A 15181-nucleotide genomic window follows, 5' to 3' on the forward strand; every position below is an offset into this window, starting at 1 on the left:
ATTCTAAGTGTCCAATGAAGAGATCATGAGAGCTTGAAATAAGGAGTGGAGAGGAGAGAAAATTATTAAGTCACTTCTATGGTTTTAGGGTTAGGGTTAGGGTGTGATGGGGGTAGAATTACCCAGATTTGGAAACATTTGAGATATATAGCAAGAGAGAACAAGGCATTGAAGATAATGTTGAGGATTTGAACCAGAGTGACTACAAGTATGAAAGTGACGTAGGGAAGTCAATTCGATTTGGGTGTGAAGATACTGAAATCTCTTGTGAACATACTGAATTACAGAGGACAAAGCCATCAAGTTTCAAATGTCTAATAGTTAGTGATAAGAGATTAAATTTATAATGAGACACTAGAGATGGATATATATATATATATATATATGTATATACACACAGATAGATTTGGAAGTCATCTGCAGGAGTATGACAATTAAGCCAATGGGAAATGAGATGATCAAATAAAATTTGAGAGAGACAGAGAAAGAGACAGAGAGACAGAGACAGAGAGAAATGTTTAAAAGTGTCAAATGCTACAGAGGTGGATAAAGTTTTATTCAGAACCAGAGAGCAATATTAGAAAGAAGAAAACACTGTTGTGAGAAGGAGGAAGATAAAAATGAACATGGCTTAACAAAAGTCCAACCAATTTTTGGGGGGTAGAGACTCATTTTTTCTTGTTTTTTTCACAGTGCCTTGTGCATAGAAGGTACATAATAACTGCTTTTTTAACCGATTTGGTTTTTCTCCTTTCTATTTTCTCCCAGGAAATCTTGACAGCTAGATCATTTTAAATTCTGTTCAGTTATCTATTCATATTGCTTCAATAATTATAAGAAGAATATCTAAAAACTATATCTAAACAAACTAAAAACAACATAATTATGTTTAAGAGGGAAATGCTTCCACTACGCCTGACTGATTCTTTTTTTTTTAAGAAGTAAGAACAAAAAAGCTTTTGGAATAGAAATATGAAACTGAATAAAATTGAGAAATATAAATAATCCTGTGAATGTTAAGAAAAACACATTTTTATGTAAAACTAAATCCAGAAGACAAATGATAGTCAATTATTTGAAAATAATTGAGTAACTTAAAGAGTTCTGTTGACCTTTTGATGCAATTATCCCTCTACTTGATCATGTACCCTCTAAAGACAAAATATCCCAAGGTATTTATTGTGGGTGCCTAAAAATTATAGAGGCTGAAAATTGTGGTCAACAATCAAAATAGAATATTGTTATACTGAAATAAAATGGAATCCAAAGAAACAACGGAAGACATAAGATTGATGCAAAACCAGGATAACTGTATACAACAATGATATACATTTTAAAGATATTAATATTAAAAGCTCCAAGTCAGATTAATTATAGTGATGCTGAATATTTCATGTACTGCAATATATGATAGATGTTGGTGCCTTTGTAAAACTTTTACTAAAAGCTCAATTGTTGGAAATTATAAGTTTGAGGTAGATTTTCCCTGATTTTTATTTTGTTCTTAAGTGGGAAAGGAAGAAAATGTATCCCTATTGAACTATTGGCGATTATTATTGACGTTGTTGAGGAGGATGCTATGGTAAAACACTGTGTTCACCAAAGTATCTTTCAGCTCTCCCCTCAGAAGGAAAGCCAGGAGTGACTTCCCTTCACCAGGCCAGTACGTACCTTACTTAGAGATTATATATTTGTAAAAAAAAATCTGTTTATTTATATTTAACAGATATAAGTATATAGATTAGTAACAAGGAAGCCTTAACACTAAAAGGAAAACCATCTCCACCCACTTTCAATGTTTGCCTCACAGCAAACTCTTCCGTGTCTTGAAGCTACTCTGAAACTGCCTAGCACGCGAGCACTTACTAAAAATCCCCCAAACGCTATCAGACTACAATCGTAACTATTATCCTTATTAAAATCAACTTAATACTATTAAAGAGGTCTCCAAGTACACGCCGAGGCAGTCAGCCCGATATGGCACAGGCTGAGATGGCCCAAAGTCCAGACAAACAGGCCTTCGAGCTTTCTTCTCTCAGAACTGTTCACCCCCAAAGCAGATTTGCCAGCTTCTTTCTCCTCACAGTAAAGAGGGTAGGAAAACCTCTTCTGAGGGTTTAGGGTTCTCTGCCTCCATATACAGCAAAGAGCAAGGTCTGAGACGTCTGTCGTCACCAGAAGCCGGAGAGCCCCCAACTGAAGCGAGTGAGTGTCAGGAAGTCTCGGCTCAGTCACCCACTGTCAGAATTCTACCTGCTTCTTACCTTCCAGGCTCTGATCTCTGCCTTGCCTGCACTCTCAAAGTTCTTATCTTATCAATACCTAATCAATCTATTTCCTAATCCACTTCTACACTATGGCTCTTCTCCCTCCCCCCTGCACTATTTAGCCATACATGTCTGTCGTATACTCTCTTTGCTGCTCAGTCATGAAGGTTTATAATTACAATTAATCTGAACACATGTTGGTTTTCCACAGTGAAATGGAAAGCACACAAACAGAACATCTCCTTGATCAATTCCATAAAGTTGTTTTACTTTTAAAATACTTTTAACAGATTTTATCTATATTCTCCAATAACATACAGAATATATACATGCTATATATTATGTTTTATATATTCTTTAATAATAGTTGACTACTATTTACATAACAATAAAACTTGGGATAAAGAAAAGAAGGAAGAAAAAATGAAGACTAAGAATGAGTTAAACATTAAAAACCACACGGAAGGCTAAAAACTAAAATTTGAGTTATAAAAATAAAATCGTTTTTATATGACCATACCTAGTTATTAAAAAAATCAATGCTATTCCGTTTTTAAAATGTATTCTAAAGACAATATATAGTGAGAAATTATATTATAAATCACATTATAATATCATTCTTCATCGAGAGGAATTTGTTATAAGATGGAGTAATGTTGGACAAAATCCAACTGTGGTTATTCAAATACCAAATGAACCTTGGCATGAACTCTCAGGATAGAAGGACAATGAGGTCTAATTTTTATATAGTGCTTTAAATGTCATTTGATATAGAAATAAGGGCACTCTGATATTTTTGACACTGAGATTAGGAAACAAGGGAGGTGGAAATTACAACACAAATGCTTTAACAAGAAATGTGGTTACAGAAATATATTTCTACATTTAACACACTAAGCAGCACAGAGATTTCCATAGCGGGGGGTTTTATGGGTTTTTTTTTAAACGTTCATCTTCTGTCTTAGAATCGATACTAGTTATCAATTCCAAGGCAGAAGAGAGGCGAGGAAGGGTCAGGCCATTGGAGTTAAGTGACTTGTCTTGTCCAGGATCATACAACTAGGAAATGTTTGCGGCCAAATCTCATAGAAAGTTTGTTCACCAAAAAAATAAATGAATAAATAAAAGAATAGGAACGTGATCTAAAGGATAGAATGGGAATGAGGGGAAAAAATGTGGTAGAGAACCAAAAATTATCCTGAACTTGTATAAGCTCCTAATATTATTAGGGAAAAAACAAAGGGAAATGGGACCATTGACAAATAAATGTTTACATTCTGTGGCACCAAGTATATATAACCATCTTGCCACTAGGTAGGAATCATCAGAGCAAGGGGACCTTGTAGGAAAGGAACAAATATTTACAACAAATCACTTTAAAAAATAGTTATGAAATAGAAATGGTGCTTTTTTTAAACATACCAAATATGGAGGCTCATTTATCCCAAGAGGTTCCTGCAAAATATATAATACATATTTTAAAATATATTTCAAATATTGTGCATTCTTTAAAAACAACAAAATTTTCAGACTAATTTTGTGGTTCAGTTTATGGAACACTGGGATCAAAATACAAAAAACTAAGAAGGGAAGAGGGAGATGTATGAGTTGAGATGGAGAAAAGTTCAGAAAGTCACCCACAGACATCTATCTATGCCTTAGTGCAGACAATTGAGGAAGTTTTATTTTAGTTACCTTCTAGGACTAACACTGCTAGGAGTAACTTTCTGAGGTACACTGCAGGCCCACTTTACAGCCGGGATTCTTAACCAGTGATTCATGAACTTAAAATATATACATATTTTGCAAACTATGTTTCAATAATTATTTCTCTGTATTTTTTCATTTTATGATTGTAAAACATTCTGAAGAGGAGTCCATGCCCTTTACCATTCTACCAAAGGAGTCAATGATACACAAAAAAGTCCAGAATCCCTGCCTTTTCCCTGAAGGGCCCAATGATTTCTGCAGCAAGTAACACTACCAACCGTAATCTCAGGGAGATTATAGGGCTTTCAGAGGCTGGATCTTCATCGAAAGCAGGGTTCCTGACCTTTGTTGTGTCAGAGCCCCTTTTGCAGATTGGTGAACCCTACAGACTCCTCAGAATGATGTTTTATTTGTTTGTTTTTTAAATCCTTACCTTCTGTGTCTTAGGAGCAATACTGTGTTCTGGTTCTAAGGCAGAAGAGCGGTAAGGGCTAGGCAATGGGGGTCACACAGCTAGGAAGTGTCTAAGATTAAATTCGAGCCTAGGACCTCCCCCATCTCTAAGCCTGGCCACTGAGCCACCTAACTGTCCCCTCAGAATGATGTCTTAAACACATAAAGTAAAATACAATGGATTACAAGACAAACCAATGGAGGTGAAATACAATTATGACAAATACCCTTTTAAGAATCCTAAAGGATCCCCTTCTCTCCCCAACAACGGTCATTTCTCCAAAGCCTGACCAGAGATAGAGAGCATGTAAAGGGACGTTTACTGAGCTTTCTGTGTCATCTCTTAGAGAGGTTTATGGTTATGTTCTATTACTTCACTGTGGCCAACTCAAAAGACATGAGGGAAAAAACTCATCAGAGACCTACATACGTTTTTACTGCAATAGTTACAATTTACTTGATGGCTTCCTGTACTGCACTTAGTCAGTTGGAATATTCAAAAGTTAACTCACCAGCCTGACGGGCCTAATTGACAAGATTTGGTTGTTGACTCCTCCCCAGTCAAAAAAGCTCTTGTATTTCCCTTTCTCAAGTATATACTGTTCTCCGCAATAGAACCTCTGCTGGTAGCCAACCCAACTAACAGAGAGACAGAAATCAAAGTTAGGAAATTCAGCAAAACCATAGGTAAGTAATTAAGCCATCAAATTTTGACAATAAAAATACTTTGTATATCTCTGCAAAAAACTTACACTCCACTTTTAACGTGAATACATCTTGTTTCACTACCAAACCCAACTTCTTCCAAATCAGGAACTTCTCGATTAATAATATTAACAAATTTTGAGTTTTCTATAGTATCCTCAAATAGTGTGACTGAAGATTCTATAAAATTCTAAAAGGAGGAAAAAGAAAAGTTAGTAAGTTGAAAATTGTTTATGTGATTTTAAATGAATAATCCCATTGTTTGGAGAATCAAAAGGTAGGTCTCTTAAAGGAAACAAGGAAACAGGTTTGATATCTAGTTGTTTACCACTAAGAATAATAACATTGCCATTAACAAGACCACTACAGTAACATTTCTCCATATTATCAATTTTTGTTTGCAACAATACGACCAGTTGTTTTAACTCGGGATCTCTTAAACAGAACAGAAACAGTTGCCTTGATCTTAGTTGCAACAGCCACAAAAACCCATTTAAATTTGTACAAACGAACATTAACACGGCCACCAGTGTGTGGGGACACACTCTTTGCCCTGTCAATTTCATTTCTGGGTTAAGCATATCATAACCCCAAATCAGGTAACACCATTCAGGAATAACATTCAAAAAATGTATTAACATCAAATTAACAAACAACACTTCCATTATCCACATTAGCATTACAACTGTTAAACAGGAATAATCAGGGAATAAGATCTTAGGCAAAAATATCTCTGTGAAGGTTCCAGCCACTCTGAAACTACAAAAGTATTTTAGTTTAATTTTTTATGTTAGAGAATGGATGTACAAAGGGTCTCAGGTACAGCCCGCATGACTCCAGCTTCAGAACCGTGTTATTTCTGTTCATTTTTATTACTAGGTGGGATCTTTGAATAATACAAATCATCTCCCATTTGACATATTTGAGAAAATAATTATAACCAATTAATGATACTTTTTTATTATAATCATGGTATTTTAGCAAGGAAAAAAACTTCTAATAAATAAGAGCCCACCTAAAATTGAATGGGCTCCTTTGAGGTCTTTCACTGGAGTTAATCCGGACAAGGTTGGATGATCACTTGTCCAGTATGTTGTAGAAGGGATTCTAGTAGATCAGCTTTGAACTAGATTGTGAATGAGTGTATGCATGCTCTAGATGAGGAGTAGGGGGAACGGTGGGACGAGTTTTTCTATTTTAGTAGAAATAAGAGTTTTCTATTTTAATTATAGCATTTTACCATGAAACATTCCAGCAATTTTTTAGACAAATGTTTAAACACAGGATTTAATTTAACCCATGAACGGAGAGGCTCAAGAATTATTTCTTATTTGCCAGAAGAGTTGGAATGAAAATATAAAATCAAATGCTTCATCTCTGCCTCATTAACTATGAACACATTTCAGTTCTCAGGTCTCCAGAAAATCTACTATGGTTCTACAAGTGTCTATCTAGATCAGCTATTTTTCCTTTACTTTTTTTCATACACTCTAGATATTGGGGTAGGAATGTGAGGATTCCAAAGAAGAATTTTTTCCCTTTTAAAGCAATTATATAAAGGAAATCTCTGAAAATTTCATAATATATTAGTTTAGGAAGCAAATAAGGGAAACAGTTTTATTTAAAAACAAACCATCTTCCATCTCCTCAAGTATTCATCTAGAATTCTCTGTCTCTCAATAAAAGGCAGAAAAGGTAACTTAGGAGGAGAAATTTATGTGTCCCCATTTTTTCTAAATGAAAAGGTAAACTGTATTTAGTAAACTAAAGGCCTTTGAACTGAACTTTGATTTACAGGAAAATCTAGAACTTATTATTAGATAATAAACATTAAAGAAGAAAGAATGATCGCCAAGAACCAGTATTAGCAGTTTCACGTGAAGAATAGATTATGCTAGACTAATATTATTTCCTTTCTGCCAGGTTGATTAAACTGATACATCAAAGAAATGAGGCTGCTAGTGTGCGATAGCTACCCTGCCGAGCCTAGAGTCAGGAAGATCCCAAATCAACTTCACACTCAGTATCTGTGTGACCCTGCAAAAGTCACTTAACCGTATTTACCTCAGTTTCTTCATGTTTAAAATGACCTAGAGAAGGAGATGGCAAAAAAAAAAGTATCTTTGCCAAGAAAACTGCAAATGGAGTCACAAAGAGTTGGGATACATCTGAAACAACTGAACAACATCAAGAAAATAAATAGTTCTGTACACATACAAACACAGAACAGAAGACAAGCCAGGAAATAATACAGACAAGCAGGACAGTTTTTGAAATTGCATATTCAACTTCTTATATAAGGAAAAGTGAGCTGTATATAAAAGAAGCCCAAAGTCATTCAGCCAAGATTCAAATACAAGACTTTCTGACTCTGAGTACAATGCTCTAGTCACACTACTATTTTGTGAGGTATCAGAATTATTTTTGAAATGTATCATATTTGTTAAGGAGATGATATCCTCTATTGACCTTAAATAGTTTTCCTTTTAGGTCCCTCCTACTCAGCTCTATTTTTAAAATAATATAAGAAAAAATAATTCATTAACAACTAGGAGTAGGAAGTTCTGAATAATAAGCTCAAAGTTTCCTTAGCCCACATTAAGCATAATAGATTAATGAATTCCTAATAAATGTTTCATCTTGCTGCTATGTTATGCTTTGCTTTATTTTAAAATATACTTTAACATTTATTTTTTTTTTAACCCTTACCTTCTGTCTTGGAGTCAATACTGGGTATTGGCTCCAAGGCAGAAGAGTGGTAAGGGCTAGGCCATGGGGGTTGTGACTGGCCCAGGGTCACCCAGCTGGGAAGTGTCTGAGGCCAGATTTGAACCTAGGACCTCCCGTCTCTAGGGCTGGCTCTCAATCCACTGAGCTACCCAGCTGCCCCCAACATTCATTTTTAAAATGTTGAGTCCCAAATTTTCTCTCGCCTTCCAGTCCCTCCCCCAAACCAGGAAGGCAAGCAATATAATACCCATTACACATATGAAGCCACACAAAAATATATCCCCATATTAGCTATATTGAGAAAAATAAAGCAGTAAGAATAAAGTAAATAACCTGTTAGTGTGCATTCAGAGTTCATCAGTTTTGTCTGTGGAGGAGAAGCCTATTTTTCATCACAGGTAATTTGGAATTGTGTTGGAAAACTGTTTTGATCAGGGTCCCGAACACGCATGACTGATCCTTGTACAACACTGCTTTTACTGGGTACACAATGCTTTCCTGGTTCTGCTCACTTCACTTTCATCACTTCATGTTACGTCTTCCCAGGTTTTTCTAAAGGATTCTGCTCATAGCGCAAGAGCATTCCACTCTAGTCAGGCCACAACTTGTTCAAGGCTGCCCCAATAAATAGGCATGCCCTTATTTCTAATTATTTGCCACCACAAAAAGAACTGCTATCCATACTTTTGTAGAAATAGGTCCTTTTCCCTTTTCTTAGACCTAGTGGTGGTACTGCTGGGTCAAAGAGTATGTGCAATTATATCCTTTTAGGCATAGTTCCAAGCTGTTCTACAGAATGGCTAGACCAGTTCACAACTCCACCACCAGTGATATGTCCTCATTTTTCCGCCTTTCCTCCACTATTTGTCATTTTTCTTTTTTTGCCATGTTAGCCAATCTGATAACTGTAAGGGATATATCAGAATTGTTTTAATGTGCATTTTTCTGATAGTACTGATTTATAACACTTTTTCATATGACTACTAATAGATTCATTTTATTTTTCTGAAAATTGTTTATTCATATTTATTAGCTGGAAAGTGGCTCTTTTTAAAAAATAAATTTGTCATTTCCCTATATATTTAAGAAATCTGCTGTAATTTTTCCCCAAATTTCTGCTTCTAATTTTAGCTGAATTGGTTTTGTTTGTACAAAACCTTTTAATTTCACATCATCAAAACTATTCATTTTACCTTCAGCGATCCTGTCTCTTGTTTGGTCATATACTGTTCCCTTATCCATAGATCTGACAAGTTAAGTGTTCCATAATCCCCTAATTTGTCTAGGATCCCAGCCTTTTCATCTAAATCATGTACCCATTTTGACCTTATTTTGTGAAAAAGTTATGAGAGGTTGGTCTGTGCCTCGTTTCTGCCAACTGCTTTCAACTTTTCCCAGCAACTCTTTATAAACACAGTGACTTCTTATACCCAAAGCTTAGAAGTGTGGGTTTATCAAACATCAGATTTACAGTGGTCATTTTCTATTGTATATTGTCTACCCAATCTATTCCACTGACCCAACACTTTATTTCTTAGTCACTACCACATTGTTCTGGTGATGAGCACTTTATAATATAGTTTGAAATAAGGAACTGCTGGGGTATTTTCCTTCAGATTTTTTTTATTGACCTTCTTGATATTCTTGACCTTTTGTTCTTCCAGATGAATTTTTTGATTATTTTTTTCTGGCTTTATAAGATAATTTTTTGTTAGTATGATTGGAATAGCACTGAAAACTGAATTAGTTTAGATAGAATTGTCATTTTTATTATATCGGCTCCACCTCTGTATGAGCAAATAATGTTTTCTCTGATTGCTTAGATCTATATTTATGTGGAGAATTTTGTTACTATGTTCATATATTCCCTAGGTTTGTGCTGGGAAGAAGACTCAAATATTTTATATTGTTTGCAGTTATTTTAAATGGAGATTCTCTTTCTCTTGCTGTTAGGTCTTGTTGGTAATGTAGAAAAATGATGAAGATTTATGAGATGATATTTTTATATCCTACAGCTCTGCTAACGTTAAATATTTCTACTAGCTTTTTTTTGATTCTCCAAGGTTCTCCAAGTATACCATTATATTGCCTGCAAAAAGTGAGCTTTGTTTCCTTGTAGCCTATTTGTATTCCTTCAATTACTTTTTTGGGTCTGATTGCTATAGCTAGTATTTCTAGGAATAGTGATGATAACAGATAATCTTGTTTCACTCCTAATCTTACTGGAAAGGTTTCTAGTTTCATTACAGATAAATCTTGCTCTTGGTTTTAGATAGGTATCACTTATTTTAAGAAAGGTCCCACTTACTTCTCTGCTTTCTAGTGTTTTTAATGGGAATGGATGTTGTTTTTGACAAACGCTTTTTTTTGCATCTGTTGAGATATGATTTTTGTTTACTTATGTAATCAATTATGGTTACATTTTTCCTAATTATTAAGTCAGTCCTACAATCCTGGTATGAATCCCATCTGGTCAGAATATATAATTTTTGTGATAAACTGCTACAATCTCCTAGTTAGTAATTTGTTTAAAATTTTTCTATCAATATTCATTAGGAAAACTGCTCTAAAAGTCTTCTTTCTCTGTTTTTGTTCTCCCTGGTTTAGATACCAAATCTATATGTGTGTCATAGAAGGAATTTGTTATTTTTTCAAATAGTTTATGTAGTACTGGAATTGTACTATAAATATTTGAGAGAATTCACTTGTAAATTCCAGGGAACTCTGCTTGAATTTTTCTCTTTAAACCTTTACCTTCCATCTTAGCATCAACATTGCATGTTGGTTCTAAGGCAGAAGAGTGGTAAGGGCTAGGCCATGGGGGATAAGTGACTTGCCCAGGGTCACTTAGCTAGGAAATGCGTGGGGCCGTATTTGAACCCAGGATCTGCCATCTCTAGTCCTGGTCCTCCGTCCACTGAGTCATCCAGCTACCCCCTTGCTTGATTTTAAATGGAAAAATAGAATAGCATCAGTGGAGCAGTGAAATGTTTCAGTTATTCTGAAAAACAATTAGAAATCGTTCTTCCAAGGTGACCAGTAGTTCTATACTTTTTCTCCTAGATATCCCACTATGATGATTTCTCAAGGAAGTCAGAGAAAAAGACTGAATATTATTGATGAAACATTCACAACAGTACTTTTTGTAACAGCAAAAAACTGGAAATAAAGTAGACATCAATCAGGTTGGAAACAGCTAAATAAGTGGTGGCATGTGAATGGAATGAAAACTACTGCTCTGCTATAAGGAATGAAAAATAACAAATTCAAAGACACGTGAGGTTTCTATGAACTGATACAAAATGACGGTAACACAACGAATGGAAAATAAAAAACAAAACTGAAAGCCATTTCATTATATGGCAAGGCTCAGCCCAGAAGAAGCACGGAGAAAGCCCATCTCCTTCATGCTTATCCTTTCCGGTACGGATTGAACTCAATTTCTTTCTTAATCTTCATTAAACAGGAAGTCTATCTTCCTATAGAAGAGTATGTATTGGAAATGGGAAGTGACATAAATGCCAAAGGAATCCGTTTAAAAAGAGTAACAGAAAAATAGGCGTGGGCAACAACGAAAACCTCTAGAACGTGTATCGGCCATTCCAACCTATTCTCAGAGATGGAAAACTTCTAACAAAAGCAAATGCATTTTCTAAGGCATATTTATCATATACTTCTTTCATAGCTTACTTCATACTGACGTGGGCAAACAAGCAGAGCTTCCCTGATTCGTCTGTACTACTACGTAGGGAGCCAAAATTCCGAGGGGGCGCCGGTCGCTGCAGCTTCCCTTAAAGGTCCTCAGACAGGCGCTTAGGAATTTGCACGGTGAAAGGGAAGACATTTACAGACGCACCAACTGAGTGACAATTCGTCTCTGAGCACAGAGAAGCACACGTGGTTAAGAAGTCATGGGGATCCCGTCGTGCATCATGACAGTGTGGCAGAGGTGGTGGGCCGGGTACTTCACAGGTGTCCGGAATGCTTTATAACTGCCTGATCCGTACAGGATTATGACCGATTTCCGGTGATATAGATTAGGTCAGGTGTGTGTGAACACAAGACAACAAAAGAATAAAAACTTACAGCTTGTAAATACCGGAAGGACAATAAAGTGCTGCTCAGCGTCTGCCAGGTACTGATGTCTTCATATTCTCCCTCTTCCAGCAGATACTGTTGACCTTTAAAACGTTCTTTTTCATAGGCAACCCACCTAGATATGTACATGACACAAATCCAGCAGTTAAAAAAAGGTGTCGGTGTAATCAGCAAGTATGAAGGAGAAACAATGAAAAAAATATGTGAGTATTACAAATCTAATTCTACAAACCACTACAAATTCTGCAAAGCTTTCTTTTGGCTTAAAAACAATAATTCTAAGTCATGAGGCTTTCTCCAAATAAGAGATTAACTGTAGGCAGGCAACAGAACCATCTCTTTTTGGGTGTTTGCAAGGTGATCTGATATCCCATGTTTCAAAACAAATGCAGGCCTATCAGAAAAAAATACGAATAAAAAAGAAAAGATAGCAACTCCACAGCTGAATCCTATATGGTCTATTCATGGGCTCAAGCTCATAGTTTTCTATGGTACATCATTTATCCAAGGAATAAATCAAAAGATAATGCCACTAAATGTCAGAAAATTGTTATTTGAAGTGGAGGGACAGTAAAAGGAACTGGGAAAGCTACAGTTGCTTTACAGGAAGAGATATTGGTTGCAGTCTTAAAGCCCAACATTTATGTAAAGACATATAGAGAGATGTTTCTCTGCAAAAAGTATTGGTATCACCTTTGGAGATGATAAAAAAAAAAACTGGGAGCCAAGAGATGATTATTCCCTGCAAAGCTAGTAAAATGAGTTTCATATGGTTGCTAACTCATAAATTAAAACTGTCAAGAGAAAATTCACCCTTTAATTTGAAAACAATGATACTTATCTTTAAGTGTTAAAAATAAAACTTTATAGCAATTTCTTATTTTTTAAAACATAGTTATGACAAAAATACCCAATTAAAAAAATCTTGCTTGATCATTGATTACTTTTTCCATGTTCATATCTTATAAAAAGGTCTGAATAAAAATAACTCCAGTTGAATTCCTCAAGCTGGGGCATAGGAAAAGAATTAGTACCTGCTTCCAAAGTAAACTGGATAGCCAATAAAAATAGTAAGCAATCCATAAACTAGACAAAATCATCTCTTCATCATAATGTAAATAGGGTTTCCATGAGTTTAATACTACTAAGTATTTACCAAATGCTATATGAATAACAAATCTTTCTGGGATAATATTCTCATGGAAATTTAAAAAAATGTTTCTCTAGCTTTTTTTTAATCAGCTACAGAAAATCTAGTGTAAACTAATGTTGCAAGGAAAATTTAATTTGACAGGAAATTTCCATTTAATATAAATTACATTCAATCCACCAACCAATAGGCACTTAATGTGGGCCTACTATGTGCTAAGCATTAGGAATACAAAATAAAACACAAAACCATCCCTTATCCTCAATGAGTTTACATTCTATAGGGGAAGGTAACAAGTGCAACATACATATATGAGAATATATTCAAAATAAACATTTGCAAAATAAACAAGGCAATTTATTGGGCAGATCAAACATATTTAGAGATCATTAAACAACTAATAATGAAAATATACCACTCACACTCCACCAATGACACGAATTGATGCAATTCCAAAGAAAATCTCTTCTTTTCTGAAAAGCTCTGGGACAGAGTCTACATGTTCATTAAACTCCTTGGCATGTCCAAGGAAATGTGTTTTATCATATATAATCACCTAAAAGATGAATAAAAGATATAGTGACGTATAGAACGGCATACATTTACCAAAAGTAAAGAGACCAAGATTGAGGCAGAGAAAACACAATACAATAGACCCCAGGCACATCCACATCCAGTAGCTAACATTTGTAGAGCTCTAACAATACTGGGAGTCACTTCCCTAGAAAGACTTTATAAATAATTTCAGCAGATAAATCTCTGGGGAGGGAGCTTAGGAACGACGTGCCTTGGCCTGAATTCTAGGGAAAGCATGTGGTTACAGGGAGCTTTCGATAGCACTCTATGAACAATAAGCTGATCTAAATACGAATATCATGTACAAAGATGCTCTCTGCAACACGCGACCCTTCCACATCCTTTACTAAATATCAGGCATGAAAGGCAGGCCAATATTTGAGAAGAAATGGAGTTACCAAAAATCGTAAGAGCTTATATTCTTGTAGTGCTTTAAAGTTGGCTAAATGCCTTACAGAAATGACTTCATTTGATCCGTATGACAACCCTACAAAGTAGGTACTATGGGGAGTATTATCATCCCCATCTTAGAGAGGAGGCAACTAAGGCTCACTGACCACAATGTTTGTTTCTTTTTTATATAGTGTCTTCCTGATAGTACCAACCACATACTTAATAAATGCTTAATAAATGCTTGTTGAAGTGATGAATAGAAATGAGGCTCAAGAAGTCAGGTGACTCGCTATTTGTTGTTATGCAGTCACCACGTGTCCGTGGCAGGATTTGAATTCAGGGGGCTTCCAATTACAAATCCAGTGCTCTTCCTACGACACCACATGGCTTTAGAGGATGATAACTATGTATAATTCTCCTATTCGTATCATGTAAAAAAATACAAAAATTAAAAAGGAAAAAAGGACAAATTGTTAAGAACCCATTTCTAACATATAATCTATATATTGAATGCTTTCTTCTCCCTTGAAATCGAGGCCCAATTAATTGACTGTGTGCTAACTATCTTTACTTGAATACCGACCATCTCTGCAATTAACCTCACATAAAACTGAACGCCTTCTCTGCCATTTCTCCGTAGAACCTTCCTGTAGCTGTGGAGGGCACCATCATCTTCCCAGTTACCCAGGACCTTGGACTCTCCCTTCTTCCAACCTTCCAGATTCTAACAGAGCATCTGCCACCACCTCGTCCTCCCATGATGCTACTCGCTGTCCGGACAGCTGGAACAGCGTCTCAGTGGCTCTCCAGGCCCTCGTTCCTCAGAGCAGCCACAAGTCTTCTGAAGGCGGCCCCATCACGGCATGTCCCTTGCTCAGAAAGCTTCCCGCAGCACCTGGGCCCTTCCACCACAGTCTCTCAGCCCCAGCACTCCTGTCACTTTCTGTACTCCACCCCAAGGAGCTCCGAGTGTGCCCCAAGCCACCAGAGACACCTCGGGCTCTCCGTATTTGCCTTTCCGGTTCCTCTCATCCTCCAAGAGTCGTCCCAAGTGCCGGCATCTCTTGGAGGCGTTCCCCGAGCTGTGTCCCTCGTTCCG

At 36.1% G+C, this 15181-nt stretch overlaps 1 protein-coding gene across 4 annotated transcripts in view; it reads right to left on the reverse strand.

The window, feature by feature from the left end:
• The window catches only part of CRYBG3 (crystallin beta-gamma domain containing 3), a 159495-nt gene that overhangs the window by 24466 nt on the left and 119848 nt on the right, over nucleotides 1-15181 (reverse strand). For all 4 annotated transcript variants that reach the window (XM_056806817.1, XM_056806818.1, XM_056806819.1 and 1 more), the window contains 5 exons: nucleotides 13536-13669; nucleotides 11952-12078; nucleotides 5183-5325; nucleotides 4943-5069; nucleotides 3690-3722 (listed from right to left, as the gene is read on the reverse strand). In XM_056806817.1, coding sequence (XP_056662795.1) covers nucleotides 3690-3722; nucleotides 4943-5069; nucleotides 5183-5325; nucleotides 11952-12078; nucleotides 13536-13669 — 564 coding nt within the window. The remainder of the gene's footprint in view (nucleotides 1-3689; nucleotides 3723-4942; nucleotides 5070-5182; nucleotides 5326-11951; nucleotides 12079-13535; nucleotides 13670-15181) is intronic.

Source organism: Monodelphis domestica, chromosome 8, assembly GCF_027887165.1.
Source record: "Monodelphis domestica isolate mMonDom1 chromosome 8, mMonDom1.pri, whole genome shotgun sequence".
Lineage (NCBI taxonomy): Eukaryota > Metazoa > Chordata > Mammalia > Didelphimorphia > Didelphidae > Monodelphis > Monodelphis domestica.